At 46.2% G+C, this 26,465-nt stretch overlaps 1 protein-coding gene across 2 annotated transcripts in view; it reads left to right on the top strand.

The window, feature by feature from the left end:
• The window catches only part of NUDCD1 (NudC domain containing 1), a 556,518-nt gene that overhangs the window by 182,671 nt on the left and 347,382 nt on the right, over positions 1 to 26,465 (top strand). For both annotated transcript variants that reach the window (XM_069220624.1, XM_069220625.1), the window contains exon 5: positions 11,804 to 11,989. In XM_069220624.1, coding sequence (XP_069076725.1) covers positions 11,804 to 11,989 — 186 coding nt within the window. The remainder of the gene's footprint in view (positions 1 to 11,803; positions 11,990 to 26,465) is intronic.

Here is a 26,465-nt window from a genome sequence, read left to right as displayed (position 1 = left end):
CGCCACCGCTCTTAATTTGCAGTACTTACCATCTCTCTTAGAAGGATTACACGATTCAGACACGTGTCCGACTGGTCTGTGTATTACCAGCAAACTGATTCAGCCGCCTCTTCATGCAGCACCTCTGACTTTTAAATGCTTGTTGCCTCTTCACTCTACACCTTAGACAGTGCAATGCTTACTGTTTTACTGTCCTTTTCCGCAAGCTCACACGAACCAGGTGCCTTTGTCTGGTCTGCATGTGGACAGCAAACGGCTTCACTGTTGACTCCCCTCCCACTCGCTGCATGCCGTCTGGTCGCATTAATAAAAATTGACCTCCTTGACATCACGCTATGACCTTTTTGTCATCTACAGCTCGAGTTCAGCTGCCTCTTGTCCCCGTCGCTACTTAGTTCACACTTTGACCTTTTTGGGAGCTGGCAGGCAACTCGCCGCCAAAAATATGCTGTAATGGACTACAAAAACCATTTGGAAGTTGATGTGAAAAAGATTTATTTAGCCAATAGGTCGAGCGTGACTTCTCTCCCTACCAGTTCCAAACAAGTGATAAAGATCGAACCCAACGCGCTCCCATAACAAGCCAGAAGTACCACATTCTAAGATTCTAAAATGATGATTAGTAGGACCAAGCAACCACCTTACATATACATGAGTATCTTAAATAAACATGTACATACATTACAACACATACTACCACATGCATTCATAACATCAAAACAACACTTACAATCCATCCTAAACACACCACCACACCAACAGGCACACTATTTTGGCAAAGCACATGATCACTGCTTTACACACCATCACATCAACGTGCACCCAGTGGCGGATCATAGGAGGTCACCCCACCCAACCCCGCCAGCAGCAGAAGCTGTAAACGTTTCAGACTGAAAGGATGATAAATTATGTTTATTATCCTTTCGTTCTGAAAGGGGCGGGCCATGGGGGTGAGTCCCCCTCAGAGCGCATGTGTGTTTGGGCGGCCGTCTTGGGCTGGCCAAACGCACATGAGAAGTAGGCTCTCTCCAGCCCAGCAACACAGTTGCTGGCTCCCAGTCTGCCTGGGAGCGCCCTGGCTGGCCGCTCCTAGCCAATCCTGATGCTGCTCTGAGCAGCGTCAGGATTGGCCGCAGGGCAGGCTAGGAGCCTGTCCCTGCAGTGACTCTGGAAAGGAGAGCGGTGCAGCGCAGGCCGGTGGATCAGGTACGTTTTTTAATTTGTTTTTTAAATATTTTATTGAATCCCCTGCTCCTCCACCCCCCCGCCACACCCTCCACGCCCCTTTTGAACGCTACAAGCCGCGACTGCGTGCACCCTATCCCAAACACACCACTACACCAGTAGAGAATGAATACACCTCACTTTATTTTTTCATTCGATCTCCCCCAACCCACATTAGAACACACAGTTTCGAAAAAACAAACTTTTGTCTGACTTGAGGCCTCTTCTAGAGGCGCAATGTACTGCAATCTGCATGGTGTAAGTGCTAATTGTAGCAAATAACGAAACCTACTGGCTTTGCAGATGTTTGCTTCCTTTTCCTATGAACCAGCATATGTTTTCATAAAACGTTTCTGCTTTTTATATACCTAACGTATTTGAATTAAAAAAGCAGTGAATAAGACTCATTTTCTTACTGTCGAAAATCACTCCGTTTTTCTAATGACTTTCAAGAGGTTTTTTTGCCTTCATCTAAAAGAATTATTCAGCTGCAAAGAAATAATGCATTACTTTTAGGACCTTATGTAAATTGTTTGTAAAGATAGAAAGAACGTTTAATGTTCCTGGCTTATAAGTTTATTTCAAAGCTGTGGGGTAGGAAAAACCTGAATTCTTATTTGGTTTTCTTCACTGTGCGTTTTTCAGTGGTTAATTGACTGTATTCCATTTGATATTTTCTATGGAGCCTCTCTTTTCAATGGAAAAAACGCTGTCCCTAAAGTAGCCAGTCAAAGCAAGATTGAGCTAGTTTTGGTTACACCCTTTGTTAGCTCCATGTCTCCCACTTGGTTCTCACATAAGTGTTTTTGCAGGATGTTTGAAAGATTTGTAGGGTAATTTATTAATTAGGTACCCTTGCAAAGCAATGTCTCCACCGTGCCGAGTTAAAGTCAACTAAAAGTGACATTGTTGCAGATCTTTCTGATAGCAGCTCGTCTGGCCCATAGGGTGCAGGGTGGTTCAAGAGCAGATCCCTAATCAAACACTGCTTTTTGATTGTTTCTGTAGTCACTTTTATATTGGAATTTAATTAGACTTAATTTGGGTGCTGTGGTATTCCTGCATGATCTACCGCTATGCCCAATAACAGGTGGCCCTTTGTTTCCACATCTGGATATCCCAGATGTTGGAACACTGTGCTGATTTTACTAGTTGGAAAAATCAAATGAGGCTCGGGCTGCAAGCACTGTCTGTGTTCTATGTCAGGACCGGAGGCTTCGGATTATGCTTTTCATGCCAATACTACAAAACATTATAGCTACCAACTTTAACAGCAGCCACCTTTAACGTTTTTAACATTAAAGTGAACAAAACTACATATTCCATGAACAGTGTATGACATCACACTCATCCTCCAAAGTTATGCCAACGTAGCCTATATAACCTCCTGCCACCATGTTTCTTCCTCTTTCTTTGCTGCCCTGCAGCCTTGGAATAAGTGTAACCTCTTTTATGTCTAATTGTATCTTTGAGATCCCTGGCTCAACTGGTGGAACTTTTAGCATCCTTCATCTAAGCATTATTTCCTTGTCCTCGACAGTATTCAGTACTTCAATGCCTTAAGATTCTGCATCTCCAGAGAGGGTTGTCATGTGCGGAATAGATCTCTCTTCAGAAGCCAGGACAGAGATCTCTTGGTGGTTAGCCCACATGTAAACCTGGAATGGCCAGGCTATTTTTGGTTGCACCCTGGATCTAGTGATCGAATCGGATGCCACCCGTTGATGCTGGGGGAGAACAATGTGGTCAGATTTCAACGGGGCTGTTGGTCCCCCTAGGAACTTCAGTTAAACATAAATTACTTGGAGCTTCTGGTGGGGTTGTTCACGATCCGGACCTTGTCCCCTCTCAAGGCTCAGTGTTGTATCCTGCTATGAATGGACAATATTTCCACAGTGAGATACATCAACAAACTGGAGGGCACCAAGTTGCACACGTGAGTGGAGATTGCCAAAGACGTTTGGCACCTTTGCCTTCGCAACAAGATCTCAGTGATGGCGGAATATCTTCCAGGCAAAATGAATGTGCTCGCAGACTGGCACTCTCGTTTTCTGAAAGATTTCAGTGGGGTCTTTGTGTAATAGAACTCATCGCATCGCATCTCATCTGAATGCTCAACTTCCAAAATTTTTCGGCTGGAGACGGGACTCTCTAGCGAGGAATTCAGATGCTTTCCTTGAGAATTAATTCAGGGACCTTCATTATGCTTTTCCCCCCTTTCTCATGATTCCTCTGGTCATTGCTCAGGCAGGTTCGACACCAGTTGGCCAAGTTAATCTTGGGGACTCCTTTTTGGAAAGCTCAGCCTTGGTCCCCTTTGTTGGTGGAAATGTCTTGTCAGAATCCGATTCAGATTCCAGTATTCCGGGACCTTCTTGTAGACCCATTAGGCCATCCTCATCCTCTACTTTTATCAAATCAACTGGTATTGATGTCTTGGAGGTTTTCTGGAGACAGTGATGAATGCTGGGCCTTTCGAAGCAATCTTCTTTCTACCTTAAACAATCATGGGCCCCTGACACGCACAAACGTTATGCCTCAGCCTGATGATGAAGGGTTTGTTGGTACGATGAAAAGTGTGTGGATCCCTTGGATGCTGACTTATCTATCATAATTAACTGCCTCTCTTTAGCAGACCAGGGCCCTGCTTACAGATCTATTAACAATTTTAGATCGGCTATCTTAGCCGGTCATCGCCCAATACATGATAAACTGGTAGGTGTATATACTTTAGTCCGTAAATTGTTTAGGGGCATCAGATTGCTTCAATCTCCAGAAACCAAATAGTCTGTTTTATGGGATGTAAATGTGGTGCTTCGGTTCATTTGGTCATGGCCTGATAACAAGGATCTTTACAGGAAACAACTGTCTGCAAAACCTACTGTTCTTTGCCTCATCTCTTGTATACCAGTCTCTGAGGAAGTGGGCAGTCGATCTAACGGGTAGAGTATTTTCTGCTTCAGGAGTGTTTATTTTGTATTTCTAAACTCATTCACATTTTGTTAGCTATCCTGCCTTTGCAGATAATCACAAACTGTGTGTAGTAAAATATTTGAAAACATACGTGGAATGCAGTCGAGAATTTTGACAAAACCCGGGGGCCAATTAATAATTTCCTTACAGAAACCTTTTAGGCAAGTCACCTTTGCCACTTTGGCAAGGTGGGTTAAATGGTTGTTGGCTGAAGCTGGCATTGACGACACTTGTTTTGGCGTGAACTCTTTACAAGGAGCTGTGGCATCTAAATCTTTTGCCTTAGGTTCCTGTCTGGAGGACATCGTGTCAGCTGCCGATTTGTCCTCCTATTCTGCTTTTAAGATGTTCAATCACAAACCAATTGTGGATCTGGCATCTGTAGCAGTGAGACCGCTTTGAACAAGAATGATCCGAAGTCTTCGGTCCTGACATGGAATAAAAATCTTTTCTAGCTATTGTGACAAAGGATGTTCAATTCTATCAAGGACACAGAGGCAAGGATTAGCTCTATATATGACCTCTGCTGCAGTCATTGTGTTATTTATGAAAATACAACCCACCCTTGTTAGTTGAAGAAGATATGTAATGTTGGACATTATCATGAAAACTTTTCCTTGTTCCTAGGTACAGATGGTAAACAGAACTGATTCGTGGTTCTCTGAAAGCTTTTTGAATGGAGGTGATTTTGCAGTGAGTTGTCATCGCTCTGGTACGATCTAGTTTTGCCTTCTGGGTGGTTGCCAGTTGCTGTTGTCATGAGGTTATTTTAGCGTTTGTGTAGGCACATTTATTTTAGCTTGGGTCTGAGGCCTGTGCCCTATCATCTAGTCACATGTCATTTTATTTCTTTTTTTTTTTTTTTTAGCAAGGCTTCAACTTAGTGGTGATGTTTTGTTATTTTTATCAGTTGCCCTTCCATGCAGAATTTCTTCATTTCTTTGCACTAAATTTTCATCCTGTGCTCACTCTGAGGATGCACATAATAGTTTACCGGGTATTGCAAGTCCAGAGAGTATAATGTCTTCCCAACACAGAAAAATGTGTGTTGTCACACCAGGGCAGTTCTCAGAACTACAAGGTGTTTTATTCTAAAACATGCTGCCCCACCACCTTAGAGGGGACATTCCAGCTTGCCTGTCATCTTGTGCTGCACGTCGTCGAAGTTTTTGCTGCCTCTTAGTCTATGTGGGAGGGCTCCCAGTAGACTTGCTGACCTCTCCTTTACCTCAGAACACAGTTATGGTGATTGGGCTTCCTTCCTGGGACTAGATGTGCGGATTAGGGCCACCACTGCTATTTGCTCTCATGTAGAATCTTAGTAGGCAGGGATATTAGATACACTATTGTGACAATAGGATGGGACTCTTTCTGTGTTTCACTTTCACGGTCACTGCTGTAATAGTGTTGTTTTTCATTAGCCTCGTAGTCGCAATTCATGCCTTTTTCACATAAAATTTAGTTGCTTCAATAAAACCTCTCAAACCAAAATCCTGCTTCTGTTTGTTTTGCCTGTATGAGACTTGTAAACTGAGAGAAAGGGGTACGATCTGTAATACCACAACTTCCCTGCGGAGTCTTAGAGTGTCTGTCATAGGCTGCCACAAATCGCTTTTACCTCTAGTACTGGTGATGTGCTGCTAGCTAGCCGGAAGGGTTAGGCAGACAGCTGTCACAGGGTGTGGGATCAGACTCAGTGCCCCATGCTCAGTGGTGCTTCCACCCAAAATCCAGCAGTCTAATTATTACAATGGGAGTCCTACGACAGTGTGTGGTTTCGGTTTCAGACTGTTGGATGGACATTCAAACTTAATGATGAAAAATCGCAAAGAAAAGAGGAAGAAACATGATGGTAACAGGTTATATAGGCTGCATACGATTGAAGTATGAGTGTAATGTCATACACTGTTCTTGGCATATGTAGTTTTGTTCACCTTAATGTTAAAAAAGGTTTTAATTGGCTGCTGTACTTTTGCAGTAAAGAAATGCGAAGCATAAGCCTCACCTATGTGTCATTAAAAAATTGAAAATTCTTTGTTGCAATAGCTAGAAAGTTTTTTACTGTACCCGATCCCCCTCACACCCCTCCCACACAACCCACAGCCTTTACTGTTCCATTGTAACTATTTCACAGGCACATGGCTTATCCTTATGAAAATATCAACAAATCTGAGTTAATGATGGAGGAGTGACACTGGGTGAACCCATTATCTGGCTCTCAGACCTATTTTATACCTCTCTTTCTACCCCTCAGCCTGTTTTAGGGTTGCCATCTGGCAGCTGTTTGCCAGTCTGATGTGTATTTTCAAGTCTAGGCCAGTAAAAAAAATATAGTGAAAAGCACTAAAATCTGGTATGTTTCCCTTTCCTAAGCATAAACCTAAAACAGCAAGCACCTGAATAAATAAGTTCAAAAGCATTTGATTTATCTAAATCTTTAACAATGATTATCAAATGGATAATTACCATATTATGCGAGAATCTTGACAATTTTACACAGATTCTTGCTCTTGGCTGTTCCAGAACAGCAAAACTTCAACAAATGGACAGTTTTTTTTAAACGTTTTATTTTTAACGTTTTTTTTTTAAGGAAGGTGTTACTACTTTTTGTTTTCTAAGTTATTGTGTGTGCATGTGTATGCTAATGGGATTTTGGCCATTTTTGTTTAAATACCTTAAATATCTTTTGATAGACCAAAAGATATTAAGGAACCTATTTTTCTTAGCTGCAAATTGGCATATGTTTCATCATTCATGCGCATGTGGGGGAGGGGTAACAAAAAAAAAATACTAATAAAAAAAAATTAAAAATGTACCTTCCTCGCCGCCTCCACTGTGCCGCTCCTCACAGCAGGCACAGGATCCCAGCCTGGCCTTCGGCCAATCCTAACACTGCTTGCATGCTGCTAGAAGCATGAAAGCAGTGTTAGGATTGACCGGAGTGCCCTGGCTTGGCGCTCCGAGGCAGAGTGGGAGCCTCTGCGCGCTGTCTCCAACCCAGCAACACAGTACCGGGTTGGAGAGAGCCAAGTGCGCATTTGTGTTTGGCTGGCCAAACATGCATACGCACACTCCCCCTCCATCCATGTCACGCCCCATGGCCCCACTTCTTTTACAATAAAACGATAATAAACACAGTTTATTATCGTTTTATTGTAAAAGGTTTGGAGCTGCTGCTGTTTGGGGGGGGGGGGGTGACACTACTCCGCTATTGTATAATACGGACGAGGCTCTGAGTAAGCACATAAACATAAGATTGAAGTTGTCTTTATTTTTTATTTGCATCCGCTAGTGACCACTCTTTGAGAAAGCTTCTCACTTTGTTTTGTGCAGTCTTTAATTGTAACATGCTGCTGCAGCTTTTGACCCTGTGATTCTGACACTGTCTAACTAGTTCTGCTGGCTAGGGTCTACAGCTGCAGTAGAAGGTAGCTGTAAAACATCTCATAAATTCATGTGGGATATATGAGACAAATGTGTAGAGAACTTTAGAAAGCGAACTGAGTGTGCTTATTTATTGATGCACACTCTTTCACGAACCACATTGCACACTGTCTCTTCAGTTTATACAAAGTCCAACAGGGTGATAAGAATGGATTGTTTTTTAAATTTTACATTTATTTGTTCTTCTAATAAAATGGCTTGTGTGGAAAGGAGTCCAATTTGTATGATCTATTCAGAATAACTGAGACCGATTCAAGGAGGGACTGTTCCTGATTTCCCTCCAAAAACCTGTTAAAAATAGTGCTGTTAGAAATGGGTGGTTCCCATGGCGTTAACAGGCTCTGCAATGTTAGTGATATTTTCCAGTTTACATTTCATATATTTTACTTCATCTTGCATTCCTTAGCTGTACGTGCTTTTCCAGATGTGTTTCTGTGCATTTCAATGTAACATACAGCTATAGTGCATACTGTGCACTGAGTTCCTTCTAGGTGTCTGGATGTCCTTGTCAATAGATGTTCATAAATAGGCACACTTGAGATATCTGTATGTTGAGGTTGAATACTGTGTGAGTTTCTCATAGAGCCTGTTAGTATTTGTGTTGTTCACACTACATAATCCAATCCCCCCAGTCCTTTGCATCTCTCTAGAGTGCAGGGAGCAATGGTTAGATAATTGTCAATCATAATTTCCATATTATGTGAGAGACTAACAGACTGAAATATTGCAGAAGAAAGGGATTTCAAGGGAAGAACAGGAGTAAACGAGACACGCTGAAAATAAATACCCCTTCCACAGACATCAGTAATGTTTAAATCAGTCTAATATTTATCAGAATTGAAGTTTTTCATTCAAATTATTTACTCCAAAGTCAGTCGCTGCTGCTAACGAGCACTAGCAATAGTTCTGGCTTGCTCTGTGTAAGTTGTGTGGTGTCTGGATGCAGTAACAGAAAACTCAGTGGCACCCAAATACTGGCCAGGTGGCACACTGTCTGAAACACAGGGTTTACTTTACATGTTTTAACTCACGCCCTCAATTACAGAGGCCATCCATCTTGGAGAGGACTCCTATGTATGCTTCTGTGGTAATACCCCTTTTACCTCCACCGTCCCTCACACATTTTATTTCATCCCACCTAAAGCACTGTTGTTTATGTTGCCTGCCTGTCTCTAAACTAAACATATCTCACAGAAATCTTAACCCCTTCCTCGCCATGGACGTAAAAGTTACGTCCTTGGTTGCAGGGCTCAGGTGTCAAGGACGTAACCGTTACGTCCTGGGACTGGCTCATGGGGGAGCGCTAGGCAGGGGTCGCTCCCCTGGGGGCATATTTATTGTAGGCCACTTCTGCCCCCCTTGGGGGCAGATTGCCCTATTTTAATTAGAAACCATTAGGCAGAAGGGATTTTTTAAATTATTTTTAAATGTTTTTTTTTTTTTACAGATGGGGAGTGACCCCTAAGGCAAGGGTCACTCCCCTAGAGGGCAATTTTATTTTAGCCCATTTCTGCCCACCTTGGGGAAGATCAGCCTAATTCTATTAGGCCATTCTGCCCCCAGGGGGGCTGAAACTACTTAGGCACCAGGGATTTTGTGTGCGTTTTGTTTGGGGGGCAGCACTTTGGGCAAAGGTTGCTCCCCATGGGGCCACATTACTGTTGGCCCATTCAATCCCCCTTGGGGGCAGATCGGCCTATTTTTGTAAGGTCCATCTGCCCCCAAGGGGCAGAAAGCCCACCAGACACTAGGGAAGATTTTTTATTTTTTTTTAAATTGTTTGGGGGTTGGCCATACCCCCACCCAAAATAAATGGGGACAAAGTTGTTCTGCCCACCGGTGGGCAGATGGGGCAATTATCCCCGATCAACTTCCAGGGGAGACAGAAAGCCTACTAGATGCGAGGTAATAAAAAAAAAAAAAAAAAATAGTGGGTTGGTGGCTACCAACCACTATGGTCATGGTTATGCCCCCACCCCAACTGAAGGGGGTAACAGTCTTTCAGCTGTACCCCTCCCCCCCCCCACACACTAAAAGATCTTATCTCAACGGCAAGCAAGAGGACGTTTGATTATTTTGGGTTTTGGTTTTACATTTGGGCCATGAGAGCTTGTCTAACTCTCAAAATCTTCCCACTTGGAATGGTGAGGGCTGCACTTTTTGGACTTTGGGGACGCTGCCATGTAGAAAAATCTGCGAGACCCTAGACACATCTGAAAACTAAACATCTGGGTGAGTCCAGGGTGGTGTGCTTCACATGTACCCCACAACATTTTCATACCCACAATGCCCTGCAAACCTCCAACTTTGCTTGAAATCACAAATTTTCCCACGTTTTTGTGATGGAACCTTTTGGAATCTGCAGGAATCCACAGAATTCCTACCACTGAGCATTGACGCATCTATACCGATAAACATTCTGCCCCACTTGTCAGCCTAAAAACGTTGTTTTTCAAACTGCCAATTTGGACCTGCTTTGGTTCCTCTCAATTTCGACATGTTTTTGGCTCTTCCCTGTCACAGGCATTTGGCCCACCTACACAAGTGAGGTATCATTTTTATTGGGAAACTGAGGGGAACGTGGGGTGGTAGGAAATTTGTGCTGGTGCGGAGATCCCACACAGAAATGTGGGAAAACTGTGATTTATTTGAGCTAAATTTGATGTTTGCTGAGGATTCTGGGTAAGAAAACACTGGGGAATCTACGCAAGTCACACCTCCCTGGACTCCCTTTGTTGTCTAGTTTTCAGAAATGTTTGGGTTTGGTAGGTTTCCCTATATGGCTGCTGAGCCCAGGACCAAAAACATAGGTGCCCCCGCGCAAAAACAGGTAGTGTTGTATTTGATCATTTTGATATGTCCACATAGTGTTTTGGGGCATTTCCTTTCATGGGCACTAAGCCTACCCACACAAGTGAGGTACCATTTTTATCGGGAGACTTGGGGGAATGCTGAGTAGAAGTAAATGTGTGGCTCCTCTTAGATTCCAGAACTTTCTATCACCGAAATGTGAGGAAAAAGTGTTTTCATTGCCAAATGTTGAGGTTTGCAAAGGATTCTGGGTAACAGAACCTGGTGAGAGCCCGACAATTCACCCCATTTTGAATTCCCCTAGGTGTCTAGTTTTGAAAAATGTATAGGTTTGCTAGGTTTTCTTAGGTGCTGGCTGAGTTAGAGACCAAAATCTACAGCTAGGCACTTTCCAAAAAACACATCAGTTGTCAGTGTAAAAATGTGATGTGTCCATGTTGCGTTTCCTGTCGCGGGCACTAGACCTACCCACACAAATGAGATACCATTTTTATCGGGAGACTTGGGGATAACACAGAATAGCAGAACAAGTATTATTGCCCCTTGTCTTTCTCTCCATTTTTTCGTTCCAGATGTAAGACAGTGTGTAAAAAAGAAGTCTATTTGAGAAGTGCACTGTAAGTCACATGCTAATATGGGGACCCCGGAATTCAGAGATGTGCAAATAACCACTGCTTCTTAACACCTTACCTTGTGCCCGTTTTGGAAATACAAAGGTTTCCTTGATACCTATTTTTCACCCTTTATATTTCAGCAAATCAATTGCTGTATAGCTGGTATACAATGAAAACCCATTGCAAGGTGCAGCTCATTTATTGGCTCTGGGTACCTAGGGTTCTTGATGAACTCACAAGCCCTATATATCCCCTCAACCATGTGCGGAGGAGCCGCACCTAACTGTTGTCTTTAATATTATTGGAATCCTGATCGACCAGATATTGGAATCCAGAGCAATTTGAAACTCCCACTCTTCATAAGTGGTAAAAAGCCAATTTATAGATAAATATTATTAAATACAGTATTTCAGTTTATTTTTAATAAACGCATCACTTTGGAAAGACAGCCTCGAATATTTTTTCTGTTTTGTAAGTGACGAAAGTATTTTTCAGAAAGAATGATCTTAAATGTGTATTGCAAGGGTTGATGTTTTGAAACCTTGTTTGCATAATTGTATACCAGTTTTACAAGACGCAGCATATAATTTCTACATCGTCACAAAGTCTGCAGAGTCTAACGGATATGAATAATGTTTAAAATATCACATAAATATTGATGTAGACTGCTCTGATTTAGTTAACTCGGTGTCAACCTTAAAAATTGCGGTAATTTTAAAAACTCTTCTTTATCATAGATGAAAAATATGAAATCTCAAATCGGCGAATTCTCCATGGAAAATCAGTACCACATTATGCAGCTATCGAATCGGTTGGTAATGGGTTGATGATTGCTTCCTACAAGCCCTTCAGTTTCCTAGCTGATGAAGGGAGCCATATTGATGAGGCTGAGGAAGAAAAAATGGAAGCAGATGAGAATAAAGGTAGGACTACTGCAAATGTTGCCTGCTTTTGTGAATCTTGTTGTGAGTTAAATATTATTAAATGTGGCATGTTATCTAACCTACATACCTGTGTTTGCAAGTTTTTGAAAGAAGGACCATATCTATTTCAGACTGTAGGTATAAGCAAAACCTTTTCAGTTAAAATCAAAATTAGTAGCCAGCACAACTTGTAAATTTACCTTGACCTGTAGCTAGCAAGCAAAAGAGTTTAAAGCTTTATTTTTAATTTGCCCTGAACATTCCCAAAGTGGTGAAGAATAATTTATATTTTTTCTTAAGTATGTTTATGCACTGGCCTACTTCTGTAACTCAGTGATGCCTGCCCATAGACTAAACTGTATAGATGTGGTTTTATATGATGACCTGGCATCTTGAAATTCTCCACAGACCATTACTTTCTGTAAGAACTCTTAGATTTATCAATAATTAACAGACCTGCTCTGTTGTAAATGTATTTTGAATTTGAGCTAGATGGGTAATTAATCGTGCTTTTACAATAAGTGTCCCTTCTGTGGCCTCCCTTCTTTATCCAGATTTGTGATCACAATAAAACATGTCTGTACAGCAGCATGGGAAATTCTGGTATGCCTACATATGTTGCCAGTTGAGCCCTTGGAAAACACCCAAATTCAGAATTAGAATAACTGTACAGTTTTCTGTAAAGGCTTAACTGGCAAGGTTAACCCTTCTTTGTTGGTGCAGTGAATGTAAAGGTTTAAAGTGTCCCAGCTTCCTTTACATTTGATGTTGTTCGGAAGGTAGAAAGAAGTGGTGGAGGACCCAGGGAGGTCTCCACCACTTCCTCTACCTCCCGGAAGGTCTTTATTGAATGAGTTATAAGTGGGCTGTGGGTTTTTCCTTTCAACCTACCCACTTGCTTTAATTTTCTTATACTCTCTATTCTCTCTGTCCTTGCCTATATCTTTTGCTCAACTCCTTCAGATGTCATAACCTTCCAGCTATTTTCCTATAGTGACTGGGTTATACATTTACCCGACTACCATCTGAACATCCCACCTCTCACCACCATCATTATGCTTGTCTTAAACTCTTATCGAGACGAGCCTAGCTTTGAATATAGGCACAAACATGAGAAGTGTACAATCCACCCCCCCAACACCCCTATACACTTTAAAACACCGGAAACTATTCATCACATTAGTTGACTTACTAACACAGGCGTGATGCGCTGGCTCGGATCCTACATCCCAAACGGGCTACATGCAAAATAACCCACTTTAAGGTACTCTCTCTCAACACAAAAAGAATTACCCACCTGGTAAAATGACGGACAATCCTGGATTACTGTGCCAAATTTAAAGGGGATATAATTGTTTTGCAGGAATCAAAATTAGGTAAAAACAAATGCAGGTTCATAGCTACTAAGGAATTCGCAGTATTTCCGCTGCCTCTTGCTAATAAAAAGAAAAATTGTGTCATCGCCCTCTAGCTTTTCTAGATATATCTTGAAGTCCTGAATAACACCCATGATATTGACATCAGGTGGCTAATCACTAAAATTCAAAATAACTGCTCCTCATTTTATATAATCAATGTCTACACCTGACCGGCTGATGATCTCTAGTTCTGGATTACCTTAAATAAACAACTGCGCAACCTATCAAATGACTAGCATTTTTCTGGCAGGAGACGTTAATCTCCTTTGGGTTATTTTTTTACTTAACAGTAGTTCAGCATGTAAATTCAGACATAATAATCCTCATAAACAGATAAGAAATCTATGCAAGAGCATTGCCTAAATGATATTTGACACCTCCACAACCCAACAGGAAGTGAATTTACATTGTATTTACACCTTCACAACACTCTCAAGAATAGACTACATACTCACAAACAATATCCTCACTCCGGGCACCTCTGCCTCTACAATCGAACCATGCTCAACTGAGGTGAGGTCCATGCCACCACACGAGCAATGCCCCAAGAGTTTGGACCGGGCCAGACGAGAGCTGGAGGACCACCAGACTAAAGAACGGATTCCAGCATCCACAGATCGCAGCATAGTCAATGGGGCCAGCAGGCGTAGCATGCCGAGTACATAGGTGAATCATGGCATTGTCACCATTCGTGCAGCGTGTACTCTCCCCCCACATGGAGAGTCCAAGTTGGGATCGTTTGTCAAAATTAAGTTTCATGCAGGCTTATAAGGGTGTCTAGATTTTCTGCTAGCATGTGTTCCAGGTGCCTGTTGGTATAGAACCCTAAGTACTTAAGGCGAGATGCTTTTCATCGGAAGGGGTAGCCAAGAATTTGCTGCACTCATAGTCGTGCATGAGAGGGGTAGATCTTCGCTATTGTTCCAGTTAACTCTGCACCCTGAGAATGATGCAATGTCAGCGATTGTGTCCAGCAGGGCCGGGACGAAGCGAGGTAGGTCTGTGAGGGTGAGTAGTACATCATCTGCATAGAGATACTGTGGATGTGCCTACCGGTATAGGGACTTTCAAAAGTAGCGGGGATTGGTGGATAGAGGCTACGAGGGGTTCCATTGCCAGGAGGAACAGCAGGGGTGACAGCAGGCAGCCATGCCAGGGTCCTGTGTCAGATTGGGAACGGATTCGACAGGAAGCCACTGCAGTTAACCTGAGCAGTGGTAGTGATAGAGCTAGCAGATCTTGGCAATGAACCCCTCCTCCTGGCCGAACCATCTCAGGGTTGCAAAGAGGTACCCTCACTCTATATCATTGAATGCCTTCTCGGAGTCCAGGAAGAGGGTGAGAGTCTCATCCGTGAGGTCCTTGGCAACCCATAGGGAATGAGCAAGGGTACGGAGGTGGTTTCTAAAGGAGCGGCCCGGGACCAGTCATACCTGCGTGTGGTTACTCAGGGTCAGGATCACCTTGAGAAGGTCGGCTGTGAGGACACCAGGGAGGATGTTAATATCCCCATTGAGTAATGAGATAGGTCTGCAACTGCTGCAGAGAAGAGGATCCTTCCCCTGTTTGGGGAGGACTGCTGTCACCACCTTATTGGAGATGGAGCCGAGGGAGCCTATCTAGTCTGATTCGCTGAAGGCATCATAGAGGGTTTTGACTATGCCCCTGCCCGCCCACTTATAGAACTCTGTGGGGAAGCCACCTTCCTCTAGGGACTTGTGGTAGGGCAATCTGAAAATGACTTCCACGATCTGTCTTCCTGATTTCTCAAGTCCATTCTGATTTGCCGGACTCATCAAGACTAGAAAGGTTTTATGCTATCGAAGAAGACCCTCAAGTGGGAAGGGTCCGCCATCTCCTCCGGCGCATAGAGCGTCTGGTAGAAGTTGGCCAGTTTGTTGACTGTGTCCTGCAGGCGGGTGTGCACCAAGCCATCCGTGGATCTTATGGCAGGGACAGTGAGTGCAGTTTCCTGCTGGCACAGTTATGCCGCTAAGAAGCAACTCACCTTCTGTTCGTAGTGGCGTCGTTTAAGCCTCTGAAGTGCGTATTTTGCCTTAGAGGTGAACAGGGCGTTAAGGTTATGTGCCTTATCCAGTCGGTTGCGGGTGAGGGAGGAGGGTTTTGCAGTATAGAGGCTTGTGATGGTCACAATTTCATCTTCCAGGTCTTTTTATTGGGCTACCTGTCACTTATTGGCCAGGGCCGCGTCTCTCATGAGCTGTCTGCAGATGGTGGCCATCACAGCCACCCACGGAACCCTGTGGGAGGGTGCTGAGCTCTTGTTGTCGACCAGTTATGTGGGGGCAGGGTTGTTTTTTGCCCTAAGCGGCATAGTAGCATGCCTCATTCAGGTCCTTAGGTTTTCAGCCAGGGGAGCCGAGGCCTAGGTCCAGTGAGAGCAAGACTGGGGAATGGTCAGACAGTGCAGCTTCTAGGATCCTGGAATCCAGTGCAAGGGCCACTACTCAGTGAGAAATCAGGAAGTAGTTCAACCTGGATTGGGTGCCAGGTGCTTTTGATAGGAAGGTATGCTCCTTATCTGCCGGATGCAAGAGTCGCCAGTGGTCTGTTGGGCCTTGGTCAGAAGTTACATCACTCAGGAGGGCTCGGTCCGCATTGTTTCCGGTGACCAGGGACCCAGTGCGATCCAACACCGCATTGCACGCCAGGTTCCAGTCGCCCCTGATTAGATGTTGGTTGGCACTGATTTTCATGAGGAGGCAGTTGAGCTGTAAGAGGTGCTTAGAGCAAGTGGCGGCAGAGACCGAACTGACAAAGAGCATCCATTCCTCGTGCTTCAGTTCAGTGAAAACATAGCGACCATCCGGTCAGACCAGGACTTGAGGTAGGTGATAGACAGGGATCTGTGTAAGATGATCACAACACGCATTTCCTGGGAGGGGGGATCCAGATCCAGGTGCAGTAGTTTCTGGGCAGCTACTGTGGATCACTCGTCACACACAGTCCCATCACAGTTTTTCAGACTCTGGATATGAGTGGTGGGCCGCCTGTAATAGAGCCACATCCACTTGTTTGGACTGCCAGCAGGATGGAACCTTCTTGCACTTTATATAATGTGCTAGGCCATTGATGTTCCAGGAGATGGTGCAAAGAGAGGGAGCCAGCATGTGTGTGGCGGCTGTCATGAGGGTTGCGTATGAGCAGGAGGACAATGGTGGGTCACGGGACACCTAAGGCAGTTGGATATGCGGGGGGGAGAGAGAGAGAGAGAGGGGAAAATAAAAAGGGGAGGGAGAAAAGGAAAAGAGAGAGGGTGGTAAGGATGTGGTGTGGGGACTCCTCGGGCACTCTCGGGCTAAGATGCCAAGTGCAGTGGGGGCAAGGAAGGAAAAACAGGGAGAAATGTGAACTGGCTCTAAGCCAAAGGCAAGCCTCAGAGGAGCACTGAATACTATTAACTGTGGGTTTAAGCTTGCGGTACCAGCGCGGCGGGAAGGCCGCCAAGAGACGCAGGGAGGGGGAAGATAACTCTCTGGCACACTAGGATTGGATTAGATCGGATCTAGGTCGCTGGGGGCAGGACGGGCCTACGTCTGGATTGGGTACATCCCCCAGTAATGTCCCTGTGTCTTCAGGCAAACTTGCCGTGTGTGGGGGTAGGTTTTGATACTGTCTGGCTGGTGGCCAGCAGTGGCCAGTCTTGTCAGACTTGTCAAGGGGGCTATAGGGCCAGAGTAGGGGTGGGGTGATGGTGACAGCTGGTGCAAGGGGGCACAAAGTCATTGTTCAATGATAGGTCAGAGGCCCCCGGGTGGGAGATTGGCTGTGCTGAGCATGCCCTCCGAGCTGGAGGCACAGTCCAGCTGAGGTTGCTGCAAAGATAACATTAACAGCCCCAATGGGGTAAACATCAGCAAACATCATATCATAGAGCAATACAGAGGCATGTGTGCTTGCAGCAAGAGAAAACAGTGCAACAGAAAACATTATGCATTATACATGGTGGCCACTGATCAGCATACGGTGACAACTTGACAATATATGCAGCTTTGAAGAGAGACATGCAGATGCAAGCGGTATACTCATCCGTCTGCCGATTAGAGGCAGATGGTCACAGTGTCCTGCAGCCAGTTTAGGGGGGTTGCTAAGATGGCAAGTCTCAGCCTTCGGGGTGGGGAGGGCTTTGTCGGGGACTGGGATTTGTCGTGGCTCTGATTCTGGATGCTAGCTGCCCCTTTCTTGAGGGCCAGATCCCTTTCATCCTGGGAGTGGGATGGGTGCTCCAGGGGAAGGGTGAGTGTGAGTCAGGCTGTTGGTCTGGAGGAACATGTTCCATGGTGTGGTCGGTGAGGAAAAGGCTCAGGGTATCCAGGTTGAGAAAGTCCTTAGACCTGCCATCTTTTGTGGTCCACATACAGGTAGGCTCGAACAGGACAAATGTAATGTCCAGTTTCCAGAGTTCAGGCCGCATACCAGGAACTCCTCCTTCCTGTTGTTGGTCTCCCACAAAAAGTCTATGGCTATGCAGATCTCATGCCCCTCAAAGTCATAAGAACCATGGGACCAGGCTGCATTTAGGAGCTGTCGCACCTGTTCATGGCAGGGTAAGCAGGTTATTAAAGAGCGCGGTTGTCCTGATGATTTGGGTTGTAGTGGGCCCATGTGGTGTGCCCACTAGATCTCCAGGGGGAGGGAAGGTTAGATCCGTGAGCATGAGGAGGACACTCTTAAGAAAGTCCTTGACATCCACACCCTTGGCGTGGCCTGGGAAGCCAAAGAAGTGGACAGTGTGCCTGCGGCTCCTGTCCTGTAGGTCTGTGATCTGCTGCTCCACCCCCTTCACTCTGTCCTGGGAACCCACGATTACAGAACGAACGGATTTGTTTTTGACCACTAATACTGTGATTTTTAGAGTCCATGCATTCCAGGCGATGGCCGGCAGTCATGGTCCCAGCAGTGGGTAGCCACTGAGGGGCAGCCATGGCACGGTGCTGGGAAGATGGCCTCTGGGAAGAGCATTGGATGGGAGGATCTGCCAGCGGACTTACCAGAGGGTGTCTCAAGGTTAGGGGTCCTAAGGAAGGGGAGGCATGGTGCAGGGGGGGCTGACTCCCCCATGAAGGGCCACATAGGGTTGCAGATGAATGAGCAGGTAGCTCTCCGCAGTAATGATCAGACAATGACAGGCTCCCGGAGATGGGCGGCTGAGTTCCACATCCACCCCGTGTCTCCCAGGGTTGCCGGGGGAAGTCAAACCATAAGTAGTAGGCGCCCCATCACTTCAGACGGGGGCAGCGAGCAGATTGGCGTGATATGTAAGGAGGTTCCGTGCTCAGGTCGGTGCGGACCTCTGCACCGTAGAGGGGGACCAGAGGCAGAGGTTCTATTTCAGGAACTCAGCCCTGGGGATGTCATCGGTAGAGAGGTACTGCTGCATTCAGTCTGGCTACCAGAGGCAGGGCAGGGCTCCGTGGATAGGCGGGTTGGAAGAGGGGCCTCCGGAGCAGTAAGCAGGCCTCCTTGAGGTCAGGTGTCCACTCACTGTGATGTGTCCTACCCCTCTACCTCCAGATTGGGGGGGCAGCCTCCAGCCGGCCATGAGACAACTCTCCTCCCTCCTCCCCCATTTGTGGGCAATGGGATACCTCACGTGGAGTGAAGAGGAGGAAAGAGTCCTTTGAGGCACCGTCCCTGAGTCCTGAAGGCTGGAAGTCAGTCCCCCACCACCCTCTCCTGATCACAGCAGGTTGGGAGGGGGGGGGAGTTGCAGGCAGGGCCTCTCCCCTCCCAGGGCTGGGGTGCTCACCTGATCAAGGCCGGTCAGGGTGGCATCCTGAGTAGGCCTCAATGCAATGAGGTGGCCACGATTCCTGGACCGTATAGCTGTCCTACACTGTGTGCCACCAGGTCAGGCCTGATGAAATGGCGGCAAGGGTGGTAGACAGCAACGTCACCAAGCAGCTCCAGCCCGCCCTGCTCTGCCGGTCTAGGCTGCTTTGTTGAGGGGTGAGACTGCAGGCCGGTCTGCTTGGTTGCTAGGCTGGCGTTTGCCCCCCCCCTCTCCCATTGGAGGCTGTGTGGTGGTGGAGGGGAGGGGAATGACGCCTCGCAGCTGGGTTGGCAGCCAGGAGGAGAGAGAGTGAAGTGGGGAAAGGACGGCCCCCGGGATGACACACATCTTAGGGGCTGGCGTCACCTCTGTGCTCCGGCTGGGCAGACTGTGTCGGCACTCCATGTCACTGCTTCAGGCCTGTGCCATGCTGTCTGTTGGGGTAGGCCCTGCGGCACTGTCACCAGCAGAGCTGCCGGGGCGTCATGTTTCCGTCGCCGGGTGCCGTGATGCAGACTAGGCCTCCCACTCTGCACTGGGGTTAGGGGTGGTGATGGATGCTGATATCCCCGTTGCCGGTACCGGCCCGCCGTCCTCTTCTGCCCTGGCATTTCCAGCAGTGAAGCGGCCATCTTCATGTGTGGGCCAGACCACACCCCACCACATACTGTTTCATTGCAAAAAGCGTAGCTCATTTTGGGACGAGACTCAAAAGGCAATTAATGCTATCTTCAACATTGAGATATCTCTGAACTTCTACATTGTCCCTGTTCTCATATCCCACCCCTAGAAGTAACCTCAACAATATGACCCTCACACTAATGATAGCTAAAAATGTTCTTTGTGAATGGAAATCTTTCCAAAACTTATCACACCACACTTGGTGGGCCTGGGTGTGCTTTACAAGAAGCGCAGATAATACATTCACAAACAGCAACTTCAACATCCAGACATCCCTGAAGTTATGGAATGAATTAGACCTAAATATAACAAATTTGGGCCTCCACGATTTAGTGCGCAACATCTCTCCCATTACCTGCATTGCACTATCCACCAATCCATACCCCATCTATACACCTCTTTTTTTTAAATTTTTTTTTTATAGAAACTGTATTAACATCCAAATCCACATCATTGGCATTGCACTACCATAGACAAAGCTCTTTTTTCCTTTCCTTCTTTCTCTCTTATCCTTCCTTCTTCCTTGGTTTTCTATTTTATCCTCTTTGTCTCACTTTTCCAGGGCCTACAACCATTAATGCTTCATAACCCACTTCTGTGCTATAGATTCTGTTTACCCATTTGATTAGAATGCTATACTCATGGATTTATTCATAGACTAATTGTTGGGTCTGTAAGCTGGGTGTCTCCAGCCAGTGCATAGAATGCTATGCTCGAGGCATGGGTAGGAGTGGTGAGGTAATGGAATGTGGTGGGAGACGGTTACGGGAGGCTGCCGGAGCCGGTCGTGTTTCCTGATGCTTAAATAAACTCATCATTAAACTTACATAAAGGAGCACTCTCTTTCTTTGAAGAAGACGTTTCAGTGGCGACGAGGAAGAAAGAAGTCCACTGTGACCGGTGGCTTCGCTCCTGGTTCTTACCTCGGTGATCGCATAAGGAAGTCAGTGCGGGCAGCCTTCGAGGAAGTTTGGATGCGAAGGATTCGGGCTGCCGAGGCATTGAAGAAGTCTGACGGTGATTTTATTTGTTTCCTGTTGGGATTTTGGGAGTTTGTGTGACGTTGAAGCTCCCACGTCATCAGCCTGAAGTTAGAAACGGACACTGTGTCTCACGTGACGCTTCAGAGCGTTGTCCTAGCAACCGGTGGAGTTTGTGTTAACAGCACTGAAATTGGGCGAGCGCTGTGTTCCAAGTGAGGTCAACGTGGTATCTTAGCAACCACTTCGGGCATCAGAAACGTGGATAACAAGTTTTGTTATTGTGTACATAGCAACTTGCACACAGTGCGTTTCGGTGATACGCACACCTTCGCATTGATATGTGTTTATTGTTAAGTTGCAGCGCATCAATGTCGCACACACCTTCCCATCACCAAACTGTTAGTGCAGCTATTGGAAGAAAGGATTGCAGTGCATTTCGCTGATGCGCACACCCTTATGCCACTAGGATTGTCGGTGTAGGTTGTAAGGAGGGACAGTATTGGACCATATTGTAGCAACAGTTCTACATGGTGCGTTGGTGATGCGCACACCTTTATATTTGGTTGTGGTGAGGTGCACACATTTGTATTTGGTTGTGTATTTCACTGTTGTTTAAAAAAATAAAAATGAAAAATAAAAATAAAAAATTTTCTCTTTGCTTTCCGTTTGTGAGCGTATTGTATAGGAAGGATATTTTGTATACCATTGCATTGTCATTTGTTCAGCATGCAGCAGTCTGTTATGCCACAAGTGTTTTTTTTAGCGTCTCCTGTCTTACCTTTAGTAGAGTGGGAACAATGGAAGGAAGGTTTTAAAGCCTATCTAGATGCTATAGAAGGGGAAATGTTTACGCACAAAAGGAAATTTGCTTTACTGAAGCATTTGTTAGGTGTGGAGGGTAGGAAAATATTAAAGCACCTACCTCGCGTTTCAGTTTTAGGTGATGATGATGAGGTAGATGGGTATGCTTCAGCTATAAAAGCCCTGGATGTATGTTTTAAGAAAAGAAAAAAATGTTTTATTTAGGGAGGGACATGGGGTCAGCCCCACCCATAAGCTTGTGCTAGACATACACTTCGCTCACTCCTCAGAAAACTACTACACCTGTGGAAGACCAGAAGGACGGAGTAGGCCTGCTGTTTGAGACCTGAGGGGTTGGCCTGCGCTCACGTGTCCCCAGCACAAAACAGTGGCTTCCAAGGGTCATTTAGCTGACCTCCTGAGTAAGCTAAACTACAGGGCCAAACAAGCTGCAAGAGGCTTTTTCCTGAAATGGACTTGACCTGACCTGGACCTTGCTGTGCTATCTGCTGGAGTAAGTCTTAAGTCCCAAGTGCTGTTTCTGAAGTTCTGGGACCCTTGACTCTGTCTAACTGGATTTCTCCTAACATCCCTGTAAACCTGGGAATTAACAATATTTTTGGACTTCAAGAACCTGTAGAGAGCTTAGAGAAACTGCCAAGCAGATCTGCCACAGGCATGTTGCTAGTGGACTGCAAAAACAGGTTTTCCTGCTCGGAGCTTATCCCCAGCACCAAATCCAATTCAGTGTGAACCCTATGAGAAGTTGCCTGTCCTCGTGTAGTCCTCTTCCAATACAGCTTGCAGCCTCTTAACCCACTAGAGCTTTCCAAGCTCTGAAAAAGAGACCAAGTCTGAAGGTAAAAAGTTTGACCAGGACACCAGAAGTATCCGGCCGGTGGGAAGACTTTGCTGGGTGCAAACATTTTAAGCTCTGCTACTCTGAGCTTTACCTGTCAAAACCAGTGGCTTCACCAGGACCTCATGCAAAGTCTGTGCAAACGTGTGGGCCCCCTCTCAGATATAGCCTGCAGCTTTGAAGTACTCTGGAAAAAAAAGACCAAGTCCCAAGGTAAAACCTCCGACGTGGTGGAACCTCCCACCTGTGCTGCATCATAGATTTCCAGTGCAAATTTCACCACAGATGTGAACATCATGGGGTATCTTAGTTTAATGTTCTGTGCAGGATGCGGCATCTTGCATAACAGCCATCATCCGTGTATCCGGTCACCTTACATCTATGAGTGATCCTATGAAAGGCCCTTGAAACAATGTGAACCCTATAGAACTAAGGCTCAGAAAACCTGCCAATTATTCACAGACACATTGAATAGGCTCTTAAAGTATAAGAACAAATTACCGCTCCTGACAAAAACATTTAGCATACTGAAGTTCTCAATATGAATACACGTCAAGGTTTTTATAAAAACAGAATCAATTTTATCCCAACAAAATTAACTACAAAAAACGTTGTAGTACAGTTTTTATATTTCACAGGTGAGGCATTCTGAAAGATGCTTTATCATCAGTTGGCATATTGGGAGCGTAAATACTCCGAAAAATGCATATGACTAATTAGGATAGTGTTTTTCGTATGGATCCGACAGATTTATGATCACATTTACGGTATTGAAAAGTGCCATTAATACGAGCAGAAATTCTCTAGCACTGACTAAACGGGGTCCACATATCACCCACCTGTGTGTATGTGATATTTAAGACCCAGTGGTAGCTGAATTGATGCAATTGTGCCTCAGAGCTTCCACTCCGTTCGTAGCACCGACGTCCTCAGGCTACCAGTGTCATGCTTTTCGATATAAAATGTGACACTAATTTAGTGGTGTTAATCTTGCACACCAAATCGGGCTCTTATGGTCCCTGATCCTCATCCTGAATTTACTTGTAGTGATTTCTATGTAACATATTGTTTGTTGCCAGGTTGTGTACAAAGCCACACCTAGGGCCAGATGTAGCAAGATATGCTTTTGCGAGTCTGAAATTGCGAGTCGGTGCGACTCGCAATTTCAGACTTGCAAAAACATATGCAGAATGGTGTCTCAGACACCTTCTGCGACTCGCTTTGGGGTCGCAAAGACCCACCATATTAATGAGGTGGGTCGCTTCTTGCGACCCCATAGCGAGTCCCTGCACTCACAGGGATGGTGGCCTGCTGAAGTCAGCAGACCTCCATGTCTGTGACTGCTTTTTAAATAAAGCAGGTTTTTTTTTCATTTTTCAGCCCGTTTTCCTTAAAGGAAAACGAGTTGCAAAATGAAAAAAATACCGAAACCATACAATACATACATACAATACAGAAACCTGCTCTGAAAATTTTTTTTTGTCGACATTCACCTAGGGGAAGGGGTCCCATGGAGACCCCTTCCCATTTGCGAATGAGTTACCACCAGTGTGACACTGGTGGTAACTGCGAGTTGCTTTGCAACCGCATTCGTGGTCACAAAGCAACTCTGAATTGCGATGCGAGTCGCAAATAGGAAGGGAACACCCCTTCCTATTTGCGAGTCGCATTCCCAAATTGCGAGTCGGTACTGACTCGCAATTTGGGAATGAGCATCGCGGGAGGCCGTTTGCATGGCGCAAACTGCGTTTTTTGCAGTTTGCGACATGCAAACGGCTTGCTGCATCTGGCCCTTAGTTCCTTGCTATGAGCGTTACTGGTGCATACAGTCCATTACTGCATAGAACATGTCCACACACAGGAGGCATGTTTAATTGGTGTCCTTGTTCGGTATGAGTGGGTTTTGTCTCAGTATGTGTGTGTACAAAGCAAACCGGGCGTTTCTTGTGCCATTTAATGGCAGGAAGGAGATTCAGAATGTTGTGTCCCCCAACATTCAAGATGTGCCAGTTCTATTTTCATACTCTTCTTAAAGCTGTTGATTACAGAGCTCTGTATAGTAACATGTAAAGTGGCCAGGTTGTTGAAGACGTTTCTAGTAAGCTAGCTCGATTATTTTTGGAGGCTATTTTACTTGCCTTCGTTAGAACTTTAAGGAGGATCGCCTTTCACAAAAGTGTCAACACTATGGCCGTCATTACAACCCTGGCGGTCGGTGATAAAGCGGCGGTAACACCGCCAACAGGCCGGCGGTAAAAAAATGGAATTATGACCATGGCGGAAACCACCAACACAGACAGCCACTTTAACACACCGACCGCCATGGCGGTAGCAACAAGCCCTACGGCGGGAACCGCCAACAGCCAAGCGGAAGACGATGTACCGCCCACCCTATCACAACAAGCCAATCCGCCACCTTTTCCGGGGCGGTACCAACGCCATCAAAAGCACGGCGGAAACAGTACACAGAAGGGAAATGACACCTCTGGACACTCAAGGAAGAACCACAACGCCATAGAGCCTGAACTGCAGATCTTCCCCATGCTGGTTTACCTCCTCCTACACCAGGAACACCAACGGTGGCAAAGACGACCACAGTGAGTACCCCACTTAGCACATAAGGGAGGGGAGAGGAAAAAGAGAGTGACACACACACACACACACACACACAACACCCCCACCCCACCCCCAACAACATACACACAAAGAGATGCAACAACAGTACATATCCACCCCGTACCCCTCAGGAATAACGCAAGGACAAAAGGAAGTGAGTAAAGTCAGTGTAATAATATAAATTTCAAGAAATACGTCCTCAAAGTACAAAACAGTATCTACAATATATACAAATGGAGGGACACTGCCCAGTCCAAATTATCCACATAGGCCAAGGCCCCACTTGACTCCTGCCTCAATACAGAGAGAACACTGCTGGGGCATCAGCTCGAAAGTACACTGGTACCTCAGGGGGAAGGGGAAAGGGGGGCACCTCAGCCAGAAGATGGTACAATGCCACTGCTCCTGGAGGGGGCCACATGCCCATCACTCTGTCCTGGGGAGTGCAAAGTCACAGTCTCTCTAGTGGGTGGTTTGTCCACTGCTTGGTCCTGGGGAGCGCAAGGCCACAGTCTCTCTAGTGGGTGGTTTGCCCACTGCTTGGTCCTGGGGAGTGCAAGGCCACAGTCTCTCTAGTGGATGGCTTCACCACTGGTTCTGTAGGGGGCCATGTGCCCAGTGTGCTTCATCCATCCTGGCAAGGAGGGGGTGAGTGGATGCCTTCTTCCACTGGTCCTGGAGGGGGCCTTGTGCCCCAGTGTGCTTCATCCTGTCAAGGAGGGGGTGAATGGATGCCTTCGTCCACTGGTCCTGGAGGGGCCTTGTGCCCTGTGAAGCAGATCTTGGAGGGTGCAAGGTCACAGTCTCTCACCTGGGTGTCACGCCCACAGTCTTTGCAGGGGCCAGGACGCACTACAGCCCATGGGGTCACGACTACACACTGCCCTCCGGCGGTGACGCCTGCTCAGTGGTGGGGCTGGCGGTGGAGCTGCCTATGGTGGTGGGGAGTCTCCAGCCCTTCCCCCACAGCATCGGACGGCTGCCCACTGGGGCTGCTGCTGCTGGCAGTGGTGCTGGTGGCGGTGCTGGTGGCGGTGCAGGTGGCAGTGCTGCCTGTGGTGGGGGGAGGCTTCAGCCCTTCGCCTGCAGCCTCGGGCGGCTGAAGCGCCATGGCTGGTGTATGTTCAGATGCGGCTCCAGCACCAGGCTCCATATTCATCCTGCCTTCGGTGTCTGTGCCTTTGTCAATGCCCTTGGCAGCTGGAGTTCCCTTCCTGCCCTTGGCAGCTGGTGGTGCCTTCTTGCTTCTGCCATCTGGTGGTGCCTCCTTGCATTTGGCAGCTGGTTGTGCCTCCTTGCTTCTGCCAGCTGGTGCTCCCTTTGT

The sequence above is a fragment of the Pleurodeles waltl genome, chromosome 2_2 (assembly GCF_031143425.1).
Source record: "Pleurodeles waltl isolate 20211129_DDA chromosome 2_2, aPleWal1.hap1.20221129, whole genome shotgun sequence".
NCBI lineage: Eukaryota > Metazoa > Chordata > Amphibia > Caudata > Salamandridae > Pleurodeles > Pleurodeles waltl.
Note: the sequence above shows the minus strand (reverse complement) of the source record. Positions and strands in the feature narration are given on the sequence as shown.